Consider the following 20438-nt stretch of genomic DNA (forward strand, 5'->3'; position numbering starts at 1 on the left):
GTCTAAATAACTAATAGCCTAGTTTATTTATGATTTCCCTGATCACTGAAAATAAAATAAAAATATCCAGACAGCTGTAATGAAGCTCAAGACGTAACCTGAGGACGTCTAGTATGTAACAAAGGATTTCATTGTAGCTTCTAAACTGTGACTTAGTGTGTGACAGCTCACTTGTTCAATGTGAAGAAAAGGAGTCAGTGTGACCTACTGTTAGATCCTGTCCAATCCTGTCTCCACTTTGAGCATAGTTTCTAATTTTACCTGAATATTGTAGTTACCAGCACTGTCGGTTTGTTGTTCCATGTGTGTAAATGTGTGTAGTTCTCTGTGGAGATGCTCATATGGATCCTGCTGTTGTTTGATGTTGCAGGTATTTAATATACTTAGCAATAAGCAACAAACTGAACTTCAGCATCTGTTAATGCTTTGCCAAAAAAAAAAAGTCAATTGGTTGTATTTTTTGTTAAAAACGTTACTAGATCCAACCTAGTGAAATTGCTGTCTCAGCTATAAAGAGGCTAAAATAGCAGCAAATTGGACAGCATGTGTAAAACGTAAAAAGTAGAACTTGATCAGAACATTTCTTTTCCCAGTTTATAGTAAAAACGCAATATGTTACAAACACCAAGATGTCCTCCATCCAGCTACATTTTTCAGTATGCAAACCTGCATAATTTTCATGCCATTCTGACCCACATTCATCTGCATTGTGGAAAATATGTCACATACATCAACGGTGTGTCACTCGAGAAACAAGCTTGACCTGCCAAGAGTGCACAGACAGGTGATTTCACATTGCAGACTGCGATGGATATATGAGTAAGGCTGCCAAAGCTTAAGGCACAACATTATGATGAAATAGTATGTCCCAACAGTATGCAAACTGCATGCAACAGTATGTACTTTGTAAGGGCAGCTGTAGTATGAACTGAAAAGAAAAGGGAAAAGTGTGCCATTTAGAACGTAGGGTTGTTCACCGCGATGGGACTCTGCAGAGTATTGTGGGTCAGAATGGCCAACAAAGCATGTCAGCTTGCATACTGCACAATTCAGCAGATGTAGTAGGACATCCAGGTTTGTTTGTTTTTTTGGCATACTGCATTTGACTTATTATGCACTGGGACATATTGAAGCTTTTTCTGGCATGCTATTTACAATTGAAGTATAGGTACTGGAATGCAACCTGAATTTCATGTGATTTGTTAGGACACGATTGGGTTGAAGTAAATCATGTTGTGCAAAACTGTTGTTTTTTTCATCTGATAGGTTGTTAAAAAGATCACTTGACCTTGTTGCGTTTGTGTTTCTGCATTCTTGCTGTTGATCAGCCTGTCTGTATAATTATATAGTGTGATGACATATAGTATCTTGGATCTGGGCTTTGCAATGACAGGACTGCTGGGGGGGCAGCAGGTTTGTGGTTGAGGTAGCTGTTAATCAGTACATACCTTCCAAACCGGCTGGCTGCTGGCTAAACCGCATTGTCTTGTTTTGTATTTCTCATTGTGTTACATGCACAAGATGTGATGTGTGGGTGTGGCAGCTTTGGGATTGTGCGAAGGCATCTTGATGGAGCTGAGCTGAGTAACAATAAAGGTTATGTAACTGTTAATGTCAGTTTTTTAGAAGTAATTAGTTAGGCGACATAATTACTTTTTAACTCATAATTGATTAGATTTTTCAAGTATAATCTGTTTCAGTAAGTCAAAGATGAAATAACATTGTCCCTCAGTGTGTTTTCACCACAATCTGACTGCTGTTGATCTTTCTTAATCCTCCCAGGCACAAACCAAACTTACACCGGTCATTTCCCTCCAACCAAAAACTCTCTCCCCACTGTCCTCTGTGTCCAGGCTTCAGTGAGTCTCCTCTCTCTCTCCTTCAGAGGATGATTGGTCAGTCCCCCACCCTCTCTGCTGCCCTCCCCTCATTCTCCCTCTCTCTCTCTCTCTCCCTCTCTCTCTCTCTCTCTCTCTTCCTACTTAAATACTTTTAGCATAAAGAGAGAGAAGGAGGGGAGGCAGAGGGGGATGGGAGATCAGTGGGGGAGGGTAGCTGAGTGCTCACTCTGTTGTCACTGGCCAGAGAGGGAGAGGGAGAGAGAGAGAGAGAGAGAGAGAGAGAGGGAGAGAGAGAGAGAGAGAGAGAGAGAAAGAGGGAGGGAGGGAGAACAGAGTTGTGTCCCATATGTGGAAAAAAAGCATAGCAGTGCACACACGGGTCTGGTCTGCTCCAGGGATTATCCTACCGCTTTCAGATCTGATGGAGGACATGCAGGCATGAATAGGTAAGGCTGCCTGTCTTCTCTGCATCTATGTGTTGATCCGCTGCCGTAGCCCGCTGCTCTCCCTGCTGTTTGACTTTCTAAGTTGGAGGAGGACCAGAGCCCGAGCGCGCTTGAGAGGCAGCTCTCCTCTTTTTTTGACCGTGAGAGACTTGCCCTGAGCAAACCAAAACTCCCAACTCTGCTTTCTCGCCCCTCAGCCCCTCTCTGAACTGTGCAGGGACAGAGCTGTGTTTGTTTTAAGTGGAAGCTGTGGTTTGCTGCTGTAGTGTAAGTTAGTTATTCGGGGCTGAGTGTTAAAAGTTGACTGTCAGTTGGAGTGGACGGGTGGGGTGGGATGGGGGTGGTCGTGGTCAGAGACGGTGTCGTATGCGTGAAGCCTGTTAGTGTCCAGAGACAGCCGTGTGCTCATTGCGTAATTTCTCCTCCATGTGAACGGTACATGAGTGAATGTAGATTCTGTGTTTGTTTTTAAGCAGAGTCACTGTGACCACAGTAATGATGCTGCATTAAGCAGAACACTGGTGTTAAAAAAGTTGTTTTACATATTTGAGATTGTATAATTGCAGAAAATGTTTATTTATGGCTAAAAATGTCTTCACATATTTTAAAAACTGGAATGCAGTTTCAATAATCAGATTTTTTTTCCCTTTAAACATTGTGGATTAAAGCTGCACTTTAACACAAATGGCTGCTATGGAAAAACAACACAATTTCATACAGTTGTTTTAATCTCATAGGCTTGCTCAGAGAGGTGCTTCATATTAGAATAAAACAACAGAAAATGGAAGATTAAACTTAATCTGGGCATGATTAAAATGTGACATGTACAACTCAAACCAGAGCAGAGATTTACTGTATTTTATTTCACCTGATCTTTAAAGAGACAAAAACGGCTGAATTAATTAGTTTTTGCATTTTTAAAAAGTACAATTTCAGTCTTTAATGCAATTGAATTGGAGGTTATATTTGTTTAGGTGAAACTTTGACGTTACAGGAAACATTTTTTTTTCTGCACATTTCTTATGCAGCTTCAAAAGTGTTAAGGCTCCTAAGAATGCAGTCTTTATTGCCCCAGTGCACAGAGCAATGGTATGCATGAGTCTTTTTGTGAGGCAGATTTAGAAAGCCCTCTTTAGAGCTGGACGCAGCTTCACAATCAGCTTAATGCCTGCCTATAATGAATGCCCTTGTGTGCCTCAGTTTGGCAGACTGTGTGTGTGTGTGTGTGTGTGTGTGTGTGTGTGTGTGTGTGTGTGTGCGCATGTGTGTATGTGTGTGTGAATTCTGTTTTTGTTACACCGATAGGCTTCTCAGGTTGGTCAGTAATTCTATCATACTCTGGTTCAGTTGTGCTCTGTGTGTTTGTGTTGCTGTGCGAGTTCGCCTGAAAGGGTTGGTTGACATGTGTTTGTCCAGACGTTGTACAGCAGCCAGTATCTGCCTCACCTATTTTCTCTCGATCTCTTTCTCCTTTTCTCTCTGCCTCCCTCTCTCTCAGGGCTGTTCTGTTGTCAGTGCGAGCTCATGCCAGTGATGGACTACAGCCGGACGGGCGCTAACCTTAGCTGGCATTCACAAAACAGCAGTCCTCTTTACTGAGACCAGCTCCACAGAATGCTGAGTCCCATTGTCCCCTATAGTGAGTACACTACACCCTTCTTTCTCTCTATCCTACACATAAAACAGCTGCACTTGACTTAGTTGGACTTTGCCTGAATCAATGAGCCTCCACTCCAAAAATAGGCAGCAGGAGTGGACACTGTGTTCTGTTAGTTTGCAAAACAGACTGGAAAAAAAAAAAGCTAAAAAAGGTAACTGAAAATCAGCCTCCGTGCAGAAACTTGACTTTTTCCTTGACGCGCACTGTGGAAACGCTAAACCCCGGGCACTGGCCCTGTCTGAATGTTTCATCAGCAGGCGGAAGACACAGATGGGGGGGAAGGAAGAGAAACAGAGGGAGGTTGGAGGGCTGATGGTTTAAGCTGCAGAAACCCCTCGGTTCTGCGAGTGTCATTTTACCAATACAGCTCAGGACTAACCACCACACATGCTGCCTCCTGCTCTCCCTCCTTTTTCCCCTTCTTTCTCTTTACTCCCTCCAGTGCTGACCTAATAACTGACGTGTCCAGTGTTGGCCTCCCCCCCTTTTGCACCCTCCCACCAGGTTTCATTTGAGTCCAGTGCTCTGGCTCTCCAAAACAGCATTGTTTGCAGGCCAGCATGGGGCTGCCTCCGTGGCCTCGGCCTCAAGAGCCCCTTTTTCCCAGCTTTTTAACCCGCCTCAAAGGAGCATTATTGGCATGACAGTTACAAGAAAAGAGGGAGAAATCAAACAGAATGGTTAATTTAAAAAGTATTACTTAGAAATTGTTTATAGGAACTTCTGGTTGTGTTTTTTTAAGAATTTACAAAAAGGGGTTGCAGAGGCTAGGCAAGTGTGTGGGTGTGTGACTTCAAACCGGACAAAACAGCTTCATTAAAGCATCACAAGCAGATGTTTGACAGTAGTTGCTTTTTTGTAAATTTCTCCCTTGAAATGGCCAAATAAATAGCTGACCTCTTGTGTTGTTATGAAACATGTCCTCTCACAAGTGGTTGATTTAACGCCAGTTCTCACAGGATGTTTTTTTTTCCTATTAAGTGATATTTATAGCTACGAATCCAATTAGGCTCGGATGTTCAGATAACACTGAACAACCATTATTTTCAAGAATGTGCATTTATGTTTGACTTTTTTTTTTTAGCTGCTTGTTCCATCAGCTCCCTGTACCCTGCTGGTCCATCCTGACTGAATACTCGGAGCGGACAGCAAATCCAAGAATGTCACAAACTGCTGGTGGAATAGTTAGCATGCCTTCAGAGACGGCACACTGCTGGTCCTTCATGGGAATCTTTCAGTACACTACGTACTAGCCTTTGTGTGTGATTTGCTTTTATGATCCAGGCGCACAATGCTGGTTTTCATCTTCTCTGTTCAACAGCTTGATGGTTTTCTGTGCACAGGGTGGCTCTGTTCTGCAATGTTTCTGCAGGTTTGAGATAGTTTCAGAACAGCCTGCTAGTGTGTATATTATGTAGACAGAGGGATCGTATGAGCACACACAGCAGTGTTAGGTAGTCACGCTGTTTACTCTCAGACCTGTGACACACAAACGCGCCCCTGTGCTTGCTGGTGACACTGCAGCTCACTGTCTTTTAGTTAAAGACTGTAGTCATGACTCTGCTGAGCAAAATGCAACGGTGAGGGACTTTGCGTATGTGCAGGACATGCGAAGACTCTCACCTCCATGTTGGAATCCCCTTTGTGGGAATGTACAGCATTCCTGCTTCCTAGCGCTACTTCGGACTCCTGCTTTAGGCATTTCTGTTCCTGCAAGTCCCAGTGTACAAATGCACACAAGATGACACGCAATGAGGACAAATACACAAAACAACCCAGTTTAGTCTTTGCTATAAGCAGTACTCCCACGTATCTAGTCTCAAGGATTTAGATCCCATGTTCAGCCCTGGTGTGCGTCTCATTCTTCCTTGGTGTGTCCGGCCTTGGTCCTCGTCTCCGGCCAGTCCAGAGTGCTTCAAGCTGGGGTGAACAGCTATGGCCGAACCTGAGAAGAAACCTGAGAGAGATTCCAGGGGCCATGGATACTCCTGGAGGGATTTGGTGCAAAGAATCTGTAATCTGCACTTCAAACACACTCTTAAATCAGTCCCAGGCCGCCAACCCAGGAGTGCCCTAACTCTTGTTGCTGGGGGCCCCCACTGGTGTAGCGATACCTTTTCTTTTAAAACAGCACACAGACACACACGCACACACAGAGCGACTACACACAAGGGTCCAGATCTGGCAGTTTTTATAGCTCTCCTCTGACTGACCCCTCTCCTTTCTCTCCCCGGCTCTGTTTTTATGTTTTGTGTGAGTGTCTTTGTGAATGACTCTTGCTAAGTCATGGAACAGTTTGTATAGAGAAAAAAAGGAGTAGATCTCGTTCTGGCCCCTGAAGGAGCAGGTTGGAGGGCCGTGGCGGCGTCTACCCCATTGTAGGGCAGACTGGGATGAGTGGTGCAGTAGAGGGGGCCTGTGAGGCCCTTGAGTAAACACACAGCCCGCTAAAGTGTGTGTGAATAAGTGCTAGGATCATTAGTGTGGGTGTGAATGGGCTCTAATTAGCCTCCAGTGTGTGTGTGGTTGTGTGTATGTGTGTGTATATTTGCATGCATCTGCGTCCACAAGAAAAGAAGGTTAGGGACCCAGGGCCCCGAGAGTCCATGGGCCCTGTGCTCTGTATCTCCAAGGGTTTACCAGCTCATTAAGGAGACCTCCGCGCCCATTAAGGGTCCAATTAAGAAGCAGGTTGGTGAGGCTCATTTGGATGGCAACACTTCAATGGATTCCTGAGCCAGCAGAATTCAGAGCTTGACAATGCGACGCGCCTTTCACACCCAGCGCAGCTAATTAGTAAATGACTACACTTGAAAAACAACATATTTTAATCGTTATGCCGTGACGTGATTGCGTTGCAGTGATCATAAAGTGCACCGCCAGGGAGAAAAGTGTTGGCTGTTGAATACATTGAGCTTTCTCTAATTTGCGCGTGTACTAACAGAAAACAACAAATCCCAGAGCTGTCCATGTGCTGAGAGTATAAGCTGGGAGCACAGAGAGGCCAGGGGATTTGGACAGAATGGGGGAATGCAACATGCTCACTGGGAATGGGGGAAATAAGGGGCAACGGAGAAACAGGGATAGAAGGAGATTGGATGAAAAAAAAAAAAGATAGAGCTGAAGAAGAGGAGATAGAGTGAGAGATTGGGTGAGTGAGACAGATGGAAGGGGTGATTGGTCATCACAGAGCCTTAGGACAGCTGTTCTTTGATATATTAGTGGACACAATGACCTAAAGCCAGCCTGCAGTCACAGAAAATAGGGACCCTGTTTTTCTTGAAGCGAAGGAGGAGGAGGAGGAGGAGGGGGGGGGTTGGACAGGCTTCTGCCATTTGTGGACGTGCGTTAGCAGGCACGGGGGATGGGGGAGTTGTTTCTAAAATTACGAGCATGAAGTGACGCATCCAGCAATTATTCCGGAGGCTTTTCTAGTTTTGGAGAGTGCTGTAAAATGAGCACACTCTCAGATGGGACTTTGCCTTTTTGCTGCACTATCATTAACTATTCTAAACACGTTTGCCAATTAATCAATGTTTGACAAATGCCATCAAGTAGTTTGGCTGCTGTTGCTCTCCATCCGCTCTGCAAAGTAACAACTTTTAATTGCAGAATATTCGTCCGCTGCTGATGAATTGCAGATTTACCACGCAGAGGCATGATTTGGTTTTGATATTGATTGGTTTTGAGCGATAATTGTCATTTATTGTTTCAGTGTGTTTTATTGCACACAAGGGCAGGATGATTTTATATTTCAGTTTCGAAATACGTAGTAGAAATCTGTCATATTGTCCTTTTCTGGTAATAAAACCATATTAGCTCCACACGCTGACAAAAACTCTTCTGACAGCTGGCCGGGAACGTTCCCAGAGGAGGATGAAACAAAAAAAAATAGAGTAAGTCAAACTGTCATTCTGATACATGGAATACAGATCGCTCTTTCCACAGAAAGACGAAAATACACAGATAGGGAGAGAGAGAGAGAGACGCACTCTGAGGACATCCCTCAATGCCACTGCAGGAGATAGGCTCCTTCCTCCTGGGACTGGACTCGTGAAGCATGTTTGAAAAGAGCTGCGTCTGCTCACGCTCCGGGCAGCAGGTGTGAAAACTCCCCACCAGAGCTCCCGCACTCTTCTGTTATTACATCTTTTTAGGGCCATGAAAGAGAGAGCAGATGAGCCAGAGGGAGCGACAGGCAGAGTGGGAGTGCGGGATTGTGTTTCTTTTGAATGATAGCAGGCCCGTGACTAATGCATAGATTTATAATAATTTTCACTAGCAATGTCCAATTATGCATGGCTGATATACGATGATCCCTGCTGTCCAGCGCGCACATTATCCCTGTCTTAAGGCGGTTTGGCAAGGGTCTCAAGGACTGACCTTGCACTTCCTTTTGGCAATACCCCACACGAGCACAGAGCCTCTGCGGGGTGGTAATGTAACAGAAGTACAGTGCAACATATGTAATATGCAATTTATGTGAGGAATTTATCATCATTTTTCAGTTCGTTTTAGTGCAAACTTTGCAGGAGCTGATAAAATGCATGTTTCATACCAGAGTGAGAAAATATCCAGAGACAATTTGCTGCTGTCTCCACCAGCCGCGCTGTGAATTGTGGCCAGCCCCTCAGATTGGTGTTTTTACGACAGGCCGGTAGTATGCAGCGAAATACAGCCTAGAAAGAATGCCCTGCTTGATATTAGTGTCATAAATCACAGTGAACTTGAGAACAGTGGACATTAGGGGCTTGAAACGACAAATCAAGAAAACAAACATAAATAAGTTCTGAGTTGCTTCTCGTTTCGCACGCTATACTCAAGATCATTTATTTCTCATTTAAAGCAGCTTATTGGATGCGTTTGTCTGAAATAAACAGTTGAGTTGAAAGAGTCCTCAAGAAATAGAGATAAGTCGTTTTACATATTTATGACCGTCAAGCTGGAGTTTCATCCAATAACTCATTGATCAGCTTGTGCTTGCTGAATACATAACACCCGATGCAGTCATCAGAGCGTCAACTTTGTGATTTATCAGCACAAATATAGTGTCCGTCACACTCTGCCCTTCTCCCTGCGTTTCTTTTCCCCTTTTGCTGTGTCTGTGTGCTCTGGATTGTAACTGCATCCTTTTCAAGCGCTCTTCTTTAAAGTGGCTGTTTCTGTTGTTAAAATTGAATCCCTGACATGCTGCCACAACAGCCGGAGCAGCATTCTCGAAACAATTTGACTCTGCCCTCTCTGCAAGTTTTCGTTTCGAAGTATGTACCTGTTTGTGTTGAGATTTTTTTTTTTTCCTGCGTATATTCTTTACTTCCGTGTTGAATAGACTAAATGACCCAAGGCCAAGAAGAAAGAGAGACTGAGCTGCACAATTTCCCTTCAGAAAATCTAAATTCCATGGTTTTCTAGGCAACTGTTTATTCCTGAAGTGAATTCAAGCCTATTTTTTGGATGGATCAGCTTCGCAGATGCAAAGTTGCTCAGATAAGCGACCGTCTGTATCATTTTAGTCTCAGATGTGTATAGATCTGTGCACATTTTGGTTTTAAAAGCGTGTTGCTCTACCTGATTGGTGCCTCTGTGTGGAGGTGTATGATGGAGTGGTTGTGGATGAGGGTGGAGCTCAACCCTGAATAGAACCCTGATTGGATTGATCCACAGCGCTCTTGTTTACAAGCGGCCTCTTCACAATCGGCACAGTTTAATAGCACACTGTCCCAGAAGGCTTGTTGCATCCGTGTCCGTTTTGTTCCTCAGGGCAAGGAAAACAAAAGTGCTGGGAAGGGAGAAGGGGGGAAAGCAACCTCAGGGGAGCTTTGAAACAGCACTGGAGCCCTCCGTCTCAGCGCTTCCTGCCAAGATAACGTTTCACCTCGCCCACTGATACTTCTTTTATAGGAAACCACAACACAGGCCGCAGTAATACCAGCCTTTATGGGCCAACAGCGACTTCAGTTTCACCCAGTCAACGGGAAATTCGGTGACTTTATGGGTGGCACATTTGAACATTTGTGAGCAGAAATCACAACAACCCCCCCTAACACACACACTCCCTCTGAGCCATAAGTGGTCTAATTTTAATTTTAGGGCCTCCTCAAAGTAAAGCTGGTCCGTGCTGAACAGAGCCGTGCCACTGTCTTCATCACGCTCTTCTACAATAGGATGCAGCTCACACAGGTCCCTCAATAAATCCCAGGCTGACACAAAAGCTGTCAGTGAACTGCTGCTGAATAGATTAATAAGATTTCCATAATTAGACAGGCCCCTGACAATAGGATCCTTCAGGCTTTGTCTCAGGGCCAACTGGATTGTCCGATCCGCGCACGTCTGCTGGATGGTCGTCCACGACAATGGCCGCACAGACAGTAAGGCGGTCAGCAGAAGAACATCTGTCTCTCCTGGGGCCAAGAGCACACAGACGCACAAACAGTGGGAAGTTTCGTGTGCATACGCAGAAGGTTCTTATCAACCTCCTTGCAGCCAGTAAAGCCGTCGGTCAATAGAGGAGCATCACATATTTATGTGTGCTTAACTTGGTCATCAGCACAAATTCAACAGTGCAACTGATAAATGATAAAATATACTGAGATAGTTTCCTCATTGACTTTAGATCACAGAGCGCTTTTATATTGATATTGACAACAGAGAGAAAAGCTTCCAAACAACTGGAATGAACACACTCTCCATTTGTAAACATAGGCCCACTATCCATGCTTCATAAATATGTTTCAAATCCATAATCCACCTCTAATAGGAGTAAAATAGAGTTAATGAGGCAGGAAAGGAAAATGTCATGGTATTGGAGCCGGATCATGATATATAAGGAAGTCACAACAATCTCAAAATTCACTACCCGTGTTAACAGTGTATTGTCTCATTTCTGTGCCGTATGGGATCATATGGGATCCAGCATCTCACTAAAGCATACATCCACGTTAATCTAATGATTGCACTGCTATCCACAGTATGCACACATTGTCCTGATTTCCTACTTCTAATCTTAGCTTTCTTCCCGGCCCTCCAGTGAATTAATCTACATGATGGCACTGATTTAAGCAGAAGTGTAGATTAGAGCTTGCTCAGTTCATTGTGGAGTGCTACTGCTCTAAAAAACCCACAATCTACCAGAAGGCAAGATCTAATTACATGGAAAGGGCTAAACTGAGTTTCAACCCTGCTGTTTTCATCAGTGGTGAATGGCGCCTTATCATTCATCTGAACTCTGTGAAGACACAGAAACAACTGTGGTGTAATTTACTTTTTTAAAGGACGTATTGAAAGTAGGAAGTCTCTGATTTAACAGTGAGTTGTTTTTGCAGGTATGGGCATCTGGTCATTGCAGCGGTCAGGGGGGTAGTGTACCACTCCGTGTTGGTGCTACTCTGATGATGGAGTGGACAGCAGTTAGCCCGCCTCACTGAGTCCTCTAATGTCTGCTCCAGTCCGCTTAGAAAGGACGAAGCGCCTGCTGTCCACTCTTTCCCCTCCCTCCCTCCATCCCTGCCTTCTTCCATCCCTCCCTCCCCGCTGCAGGTTTTATGAGCTCCCCTGGGCTCTCATCCATCTCTGTCACACACAGGCCCCATTATTGGGGCTGCTCACAAACTGGTTGGGCTGCAGATGGGAAGGGCCTACAGGACATATATGGTTTCTGCAGTCCGGACAAAGACCTGCAAGTCAAAAAAAAAAAAAAAAAAGTGGTCATCTGGGTGTGGACAAGCCAATGTCTTCAGCATGTTTGCAACAATACAAGTGAACAGAGTGTGAGAATGTTCTTGTACATCTTGCTGCAGTGGGTGTGTGGCTGTGTGGGTTGGCTGAAGCTTAGGGAACTACTTGAACTGGTTTGGCCATTGGGAACTTAAGGCAGTGCATTTGAATATGAAGGACATGATAATCCAACGGCCATCTGGTCTGCTGGTCTCATCTGACTGAATAAACAACGGGCGTAATCTGAAAACACACATGGGGAGGTTTGGAAATAGGGAAGAGAAAGAGGCCGAAGTTTAGGAGTGAGCTAGAGAGAGCAGGAGAGCAGAATCTCAGGGCTGTGGATATTGAGATTTGATTTAAATGGCAATAAGAATCCTGGCTCCACACACACAGACGGCCATGAATAATGAATCATCAGGCGTCCACTGAAGGAAAAAAAGACAGAGAGGGCAGCAGAGACGGCTTTTGCCATATTCCCTTTTTTTTTTTTTTTTTACCTTCCCCGTTTCTGGTTGGAGTAGTCCTCACCTCGGGGTAAATTGTGACAGTTCAATAATGCCAAGCTATGTGTGGAATGTCAAGCTAATGCCTCAGCAAGAGGCTCTTCATGAAATAGACAATTCTAAAGCCATAATATTGTAAGATCTATCCATCTCTCTAGCTATCTCAATCTTTCTCTCACTCCTTCTCTCTCTCTCTCTACATATATATATATATATATATATATATGTAGAGAGAGAGAGAGATATGGATATATATATAGGGAGAGAGAGAGACAGAGATAAAGACATATATATATATATATAGAGATATATATCTGGTTTTCAACTACTGGTTGTGTGCATCTTGTACTGAAAAATGAGACCATTGCATCTTTTTGTTCTCTCTTCTGTTAACTCAGCGATGATCAATCAGACCTCAACCAGTGCTGAAGTCAGCCAGAGGAGCAGACATTCCACTTTCCCAATGTTCCATAGGAGACTGTGCTGATGAATAGCACACTATGCTGCATTTCCAACACCCCCCCACCCCCCTTCTTTCTTTCTCACTCTCTCCACACCACTGTCCACACACACCCTCCTTCACTCCACCCTCCCTCCCTCCCTCCCTGTGTCCGGCCAGCCACTGGGCCTTTGCAGCTCTGGTGTACGGTGGGTGGGTGGATCGGTGGGTGGTAGGTGGGGGTGCAGGGCGGAAAGAGCAGGCATTCAGAGCAACATGCACGCGGAGATAACAATAGCTCCTCTGGGAGACCTGCAGATGCTCGCAGTACAGGGAATAGTAGTGGGATCTTATCGCTACGCCAACATAAGCCGGGAAACTGCAAAACAACACATCAAACCTACTGATCTGCTTTCACTCGCTTTCTTTCTGCAGCTTTCTCTTCATTCCCCCCCCACCCACCCACCCACCATCCACCCACCATCCACCTCCCCCTTTACCTTCCTTTCCGTCTTTGGGAAATTTGACCCGCTTGATGCATGATGGCAACACTGAAAAGGACTCCTTTACAAACAGAAGAAAGGCCATTTCTTGTCACTGGCTGTTTGGAGAGGAGTGGCTCAGACCATGCGTTTGTGTGCACGATTGTGACTAAAACAGTCATGGAGGAGCATCTAAACTTCTGTCTAACTTACTACTTGATGTCAAGATTTTGTGAAGCGCTTTCTCTCTTTAATACAGACTTAATGAACAAGCAAAAAAAAGAGCCCCAATATCTACAAATAGTTTTGTTATTCATTTCATGTTTTCTTACATATTTAACAGTAAACAAACAATTTCCTGTTTTTGTGTTTCCACACCATGAAGAAGGCACAAGCTGATACATGTTGAAGTGTTTTTTATGTGTCTAGCCCTAAAATATGGTCCTTTTTATTGTTCAAACCCACCTTTAGTGCCCAGATGGGGATTTTAACATGTCTTTTTTTTTTGGTTATAATTTTTCTGCCTTCCTTTTAATCTACAAGTCTTGATTAAATTGAAACACCTCAACAAATGTAAAAAAAAAAAAAAAGTTTATGTCATGTGGTTTGTTAGATGTATCGGCAACCTTGGAACCTCGGGTGCTGTTCAGGGTAAAGAAAACGCTCTGAAAAGTTTAGCTGATTCATTTATGTTTTGTAACAAATATTCTTTAAAACAAATGAACAAGAGAAAGAAAACATCTCATCTCGAGTGACAGCAATCCAGAAGGAACTGACAAAGATGTTAAATGGCCATAAATGTATTTATATCGTGACAAGAAGAAAATTCTAACTTGTTTTTCCTGTGTATTTTTTGTCAGGCCTGTTAAAGATGCACTGGAACCCAGAGCATGCCCAGTCCCTCAGCCAGTGGCCTGAGCAGCACCTGGACGTCTCCTCCACCACCTCCTCTCCGGCCCACAAGTCAGAATTCTACTCTGGACGAGGCCGCGGCTCCTACAACTACGCCTGGGCCAATGACGACATCTCTGCCCTCACCGCCTCCAACTTGTTGAAGCGATATGCTGAGAAGTACGCAGGTGTGCTGGACTCACCGTATGACCGGCCTCCTGCTGTGGGCACTTACCCAGAGCCGGGGGCCTTCGGGGGCCTCAACGGCCCGAAGACTGAGCTGGAACCCTGGCCACTAACGCACAGCACTGATGCCTCCTATCCCCTGGTGCCCCCTGGAGGCCATGACAGCCTCCCAGGCTCTAAGACTGTCCCCACGTCCACAGGCCCTCTAGGCGTTAGCACCGTGTCAGTAGTGAACAGTAACCTCTCAGACTCTGGCTACAGTGGCAGCAGCTCCTGCAGTGGCTCCAGTGAATACCCCTCTAGCTACAACGGCACCTATCTTTCCTCAGGGTTCTGTCCGCAACCCAGTGCAGCACTTCCCCCTGCCTCCCTCCACACTCTCCAGTCCACCCCTACTCTAGTGCCCAGCTATAGCCCTACCACAGCAGTCTATAACTACCCCCCAAGCACGTACCCTCCCCAGACCAGCCTTGCTCCCAGCTATGGCCATCCCTCTGCTACTTACCTGCCCTCAGGTCTACCAGCCCCTACTCCCGTTCCCTCGAGACCCACGGTGGTAGGAGGCAGCTATAGTTACCAGAGCACCAACCTTGGCACGTCTGAGTCTGGAGGGACGTTAAAAAGAAAAGCATTCGAGATGAGTGTAGAAGAGGATGAAAGCGGGGACAGGTCTCGGTACAGAAAATATAGCTATGAGACCCTAAAGGCAGGGGGAAACTCACATTACAGCGTGAATGACAAAACAGAGTGCCGGGGAAACGGCTACAACAGTTCAGGAAGCACAGACCCTCAAACCTTTAAGTCCAGCAAGCCCTCCTCCCAGCCCCTGGTGTCTCCTCAGTTTGGGGCAGCAGGGGAGTACAGCCCTCCAGCAGGCATGACGGGGGAGAATGGCGTGGCAGAGCAGGGCTTTCAGCAGCAGCAGCACCGCGCCCAGGCCCTCAAACGCCCTTCATTATGTTCTGCAACTGTTGAGACTATGAAGAGCCCAGACCCCCGAATGTTGGACCTTGTCAATGGGGAGTTATTAGACTGCAGCCCTGCACTGAGCTGGGGCGAGCTGGCTGGGCTCACCCATGTCAAAGCTGCCCTGGAGGAGGACCTGCTGTGGCCCGTGTTGAGGCCCAGTCCAGTGATGCGGCCACCAAGAACCGTCCTGCTGTTTGGCCCCAGGGGAGGGGGTAAGACGACACTTACTCGTTCGTTGGCTTCACAGTTAGGGGCTTCCTTCTACCGCTTGAGTGGAGCCATGCTGGCCTCTAAAGGGAAGCCAGAGGCAGAGCACATCCTGGGGTCTCTGCTGCAGGTGGCGGCAGCACGGCAGCCCTCAGTGGTGCTGCTTAGTCAGGTGGAGGCCATGGAAGAGGAGGGGCTGAGTCAGATACTGCTGACCACCCTGGAGAAAGCCCAGGTGGGGAACACAGGTCTGGTCATTCTAGTGTGTGCAACCGGAAGGCCAGATCTGCTGCAAGATGCCGTTCATCGGAGCTTTGCCAAGCGATATCATGTCGGCCTCCCAGATGTGGGGATGCGCAAGCAGGTGCTTCTGCAGGCGGTGTCGCCTCAAGGCTGCAGCCTGAGCGAGAGGGAGTTGAGCATCGTGCTGCAGCGCACAGAGGGTTTCTCAGTGTGGGAGCTGCTGCAGCTCAGCCAGCAGGCGTCCTCCCCAACTGGAGCCATGCATGGCCTCACCCCATCCTCCAAAGCCCCAGACTTCACAGACTATGAGAATGCCTTCTGCAAGGTGCGGCCACACACCACCACAAAAGAACTGGACACTTGTATAGAGTGGAGCAAGATGTATAGCCACTGAGAAGGCAGCCGGTCTCTGCATTCGGACTGCACTACAACCCGGTCTTTGCTTTGACTTAGCAAGCCTTGGGAATGTTTTGTTGTTGTTTTGTAATTACAGATTATGCAGCCAAAAGAGCCAGAGAAGCTCAACAGTATGGGAGAGCTGACAAAGTTGTTTCACTGGCAGAAGCATGCCATGGTGTGCTGTTTTCGTTTTGCTATGAATACCTGCAATATTTAATTTTTCCCAAAGAGAAGAAAGATGAATTGGCCTTGTTGAGTGGGGTAGTGTATTAGTCGTTTGGCCAATGGGAAAATCAGATATTAGCTATGTGGATCCTCTCAGAGATCCTGATTAGCCTTGGTCCAGGACAAAATCAATTATTTGTTGCTAGGTGACGTGGTCCAAGATTATGGATAATCAGGGTTTGGAAAATCCCCCCTTTGGCTGCTACTCTCAGGATCCTATTTATTACCAGTCCACTTCCATGCTATCCTAATGTTGATTTACTCATTGGATTGTCATCAATCATTCAGTACAAAGGGCTTGGGATCAGCAACATTTCAGCGAACCACAGTTTTTGACCAAAAACTTGTTAAACCAAATACATAATCAGCCGTACTTTTAAATTTCTCTAAAAGGACTGGACCTCCAAATCACAAAAATAATAATAGACTTGATAGCTTATAACCAAATCATAATACAACAGCTTCTCCTTACTATTCTGAAAATAAAGTGTTCGAAATTCTAACCTGCTCTGACCAGGAGGTCAGTTGTTTAAGTGAAATCTTTGCTGTTTGGTTGTAGAAATACTTCTCATGCATCCTTATTTAACTCACCTTTGGCACTATGCTCACACTTAACATGGTACAGTTCACTGTCAAATTACTTTAATATTCTTTATTAATCACATTCCACATCGACTGCAGTTTTCCTGAGAATCCCACACACAGATCAACTCTAACCCACCTTGTACATCCAGCTTCTCTTACAGCATGTCTGTTTTTCTATTTCACGTACTCCTTTTGTTTTCATAGTATGTAGTCTTGTTTGAAATGCTCAGGAAGAATTTCTTTACCTCAGAAATTTGAAATAAAGAATGTATGTAATCTTAGGGTCTTAGTAGAGAGTGGCGAGATAACGGAGCGAGGAGAAACCTGACAGTCTTGTAATACCCACTGCAGCTGGGCTTTTACCTCGGGAGAGAAACTTGAATATGCTACAAAGAGTAACATTGAATGTAATTCAGGTATTTCAAAGGATATTTGATGCCATAAATCCATGTATTATTATATATGAATATATAAATACGTTTTTTTTTCTTTTCTTTTATCCTTTATTTTTATTGTAGTTTATGGTGGAGTGATGATTGTCTTCAAGAAAAAAATGCTATGTAGAATACAGAAAATATTCCCCTTTTTTGTTGGACAAACTGCTCGCAAATCTCTGTGTTATCTAGTGTTTACATATCCCGCATATGCATGTCTGCTCTTTATAGTTTTACTGCTGCAAAAGTATCATTTGAAAATGTAAATACAACACATGCAATCGTGCACTCACGGCGAACATTTGAGCACAAGAAACCATCCAAAAAGACCACGACACAGATGCAAAAAAAACAAAAACAAGTTTGAAGAAGTTGTAGCTTTCAACAAATCCCAAAGTCTAATGAGTCACAGCTAATGTGTACATATTGCGGATGAACCCAACATGTGGACAATCCAAAAAAACAAACAACAAAAAAAAATCTCCTTTCCCAGCTGTCCCACACTTCTGTTTTAACAAGCTGGAAAAACCCAGTCACCGGTCTGCCGGGACAAGAGGTCGTATGTATTAGACTGTTGCCATGGTCCTGAGGAGGTATACACACAATGATGTAATATTTCCTACCGTCCTCTCCTCCCTCCTTCCCTCCCTCCTTCCTGCCCTCATCATTCTTTTTCTCTTTTTCTCTCCCCAATGCAATCTCATTAGATTGGATTGCCCCCTGGCCACGAGCCCTAGTGGCCATGTGGCGTTGTATCTTCTCCCCACCCCCCCTCCTCTTTCCCCTCTTCCCTTATACCGATTCCTCCGGAGTGGAAGTGGTCTGATTGATGTCCAGCAATCCTATATCACAGTGCAGCCTTCCCTCTCCAGCTGGTGGCTTCAGTCATGCTGTACAGCCAGATCAATCAGAGTGACCCCCACTGTGCATACTGATCACCGTCTCAGAAAAAAAACGAAAACACATTTACAAATTACGGAACAAGCCCTGCCTCCAGTGGCCACCGTCGAGATAAGGCCGGCGATTATTCACGTGTAATTACAGGAATGAAATAATGACGAAGAGCTACAACGTTGTGATTCCTTGTCCCCTCGACTCCTGACAGTTTGTCCAACAAAATAAGCTTTTATTTTGTACGTTTTTGATCTGTTATCGCAGTAACTTTGTTCTTGGTTATTGTACATTTTCTGTAACCATTTCTACCTCATTTTTGCGGCATATTGTACATGAAAGTATTTATTTCATGTCTTTTTTGATGTCTGTTTTAAAAATGATAATAATGTTCTTGAACTGTAATAGTCTACCTCAGAAAAGACTGTATTTTAAGAGAAGAGTATCACACAATATTAAACAGAATTTGTCAATATTGCACTGCGGTTAGTTCTGGTTTTTGTTGGGTTTTTTTTCTTCTTTCTTTTGATTTCACCAGCAAAAAAAAAAGGTTGCAATTGACCAGAGTGTGTATATTACATAAGGATGGTGGTCAGCATGGGAAATCGTTTCATGTACGAGATTACATCATTAGGTTGTGGATTTGCTGTAACATCGGCTTGAACTGACTTCACACAGTGGCTTTTATAATCAGTAGAGGAAGTCGAAATGAAAAATGAATAAATACGTTGTGATTCAGGTTAGATGTGAAACAAGCATTCGTTGAAGTTTTGCGTATCTGTGTGGGCTGGAAAATTAGAAAGAAGCCAAACCATGTGTGTGTGTGTGTGTGTGTTTTGTGTGTCTTTTCACACTTTGCCAGGATGCATGTACATATGTTTTGGTGTGTGTGCCGTAGCGTCCAGAACAGCAACAGAAGCAGCGCGAGCACACCCCCGAGGCTTCAGGCCCCGGCACCAGAGCACAGAGGTCCTTCATCCCTGTCACTGTCTGTAAACAACAGCCCGTCCCAGCGGCCTGCCCCTGCGCTATTTCTGGCCTTTTTCCTGACATCTTTCAAAGACTCAAAACTAACCGAGAGAAGACGTAAATTTGAGCAACTCTGTGTGAAGAAGAAGTGAAGAAGTTTGGTTGAAGCCTGGAACCGGGGTCCGTTTCCCCACAGTTATGGATGGCGGTGTCAAAGCGTAGTTCGAAACATCTGTGACTGAATCCCACTAGAACGCCGGTGCTGGTGCTGTTAATGACAAGAGTAATTAATTGTCTAATAATGATGCATAGCTCTGTTATAAGCGCAACCTTGTGCAGGAGCCGCCCTTCATCCTTTGGTGAAGGATAATCGTTTCTGCAGCTGTTTAAAAATTATTCCCTATCTTTTCCCGTCACAAACTCAATAACAATGTGCAGAACAACATGACGGTACATTTAGAACAGACCATGTGGAAATGTGACTTTAGACTACAAGGAGAAGCATATTTACCTCTAACATCCATGTTGCAGGTAATAAACAATTTGACTAAATTACATACTTCAAATGATTATATACCAGCTGGAGCTGAAACTAAGCGTGTTTTTGTACTAGCAGCAGTCACAAATAATAGGTTTTACTCTTGTATCATAACAATATTGTTATATTTGTGATCATGAGTGCAAACAGTAGCTTTCCATCTATATTTCTATACACATAGTCTTACATCTATGAGTCACTTTCCTCCTGCTAAGTGTCTGAACACCGCTTTGTCCTTTTTGTCCTAAAGAGAGTCCTGTCCTCCAGGAAGTCAATCATTTTCGTCTCCCTGCTGATTGGAGGTAATTAGCCGAGCAGAGTTTGTAATTGGATAATAAAAGATGCTAATGAGTTGCTGTCCTATTTACTCATACTGTGGCAGTGAATTGCAGGACATGACTCAGGCACAGCTTCCTCACTGTGATGGAGCCCTAGTATATTAAAAGTACATTTAAGAGTAATTAAAAGACATACATGTTAATTATCAGAGTGATTAGCTTTATTTAGTTGGGTTTATCAAGAATTACAGTTATAAAGGATTAAATCTAACACATTTTATATAATCAGATTATGTCAAATGCATCTAACTGTAAAAGCTTTTAGTCTGTCCATGGCATTGATGGATGCACCCATAACGGGTTTTTAAAAAAAATAAAAACTTTTATAATATTTATTTTTGTGCTAATGTAACATGTACCCAGTTTCAGGAGCATGAACTCAGTTCAACCCTCTGAACCTCAAGCAGTTTGCGCATGTCACATTTTTACTTAACTGAGCTCATTTTTCACAGCAATACCAAGTCCTGCACCTCTGT

The 20438-nt window shown here is 44.6% G+C and overlaps 1 protein-coding gene across 2 annotated transcripts; it reads left to right on the plus strand.

Moving 5' to 3' along the window:
- The first annotated feature begins 2207 nt into the window (after positions 1–2207).
- Positions 2208–18595, plus strand: fignl2 (fidgetin like 2). 2 transcript variants are annotated; one of them, XM_008296631.1, is made up of 3 exons: positions 2208–2287; positions 3786–3926; positions 13948–18595. In XM_008296631.1, exons 2-3 carry the CDS (start codon positions 3902–3904, stop codon positions 15975–15977), a joined length of 2055 nt encoding a protein of 684 aa, XP_008294853.1. In that variant the 5' UTR covers positions 2208–2287; positions 3786–3901; the 3' UTR covers positions 15978–18595. The 2 variants fall into 2 exon arrangements, with proteins under 2 accessions (XP_008294853.1, XP_008294861.1); XM_008296639.1 differs by lacking the exon at positions 3786–3926 and having other exon boundaries at positions 2214–2287.
- Positions 18596–20438: the final 1843 nt, after the last annotated feature.

The sequence above is a fragment of the Stegastes partitus genome, unplaced genomic scaffold (assembly GCF_000690725.1).
Source record: "Stegastes partitus isolate 25-593 unplaced genomic scaffold, Stegastes_partitus-1.0.2 Scaffold24, whole genome shotgun sequence".
Lineage (NCBI taxonomy): Eukaryota > Metazoa > Chordata > Actinopteri > Pomacentridae > Stegastes > Stegastes partitus.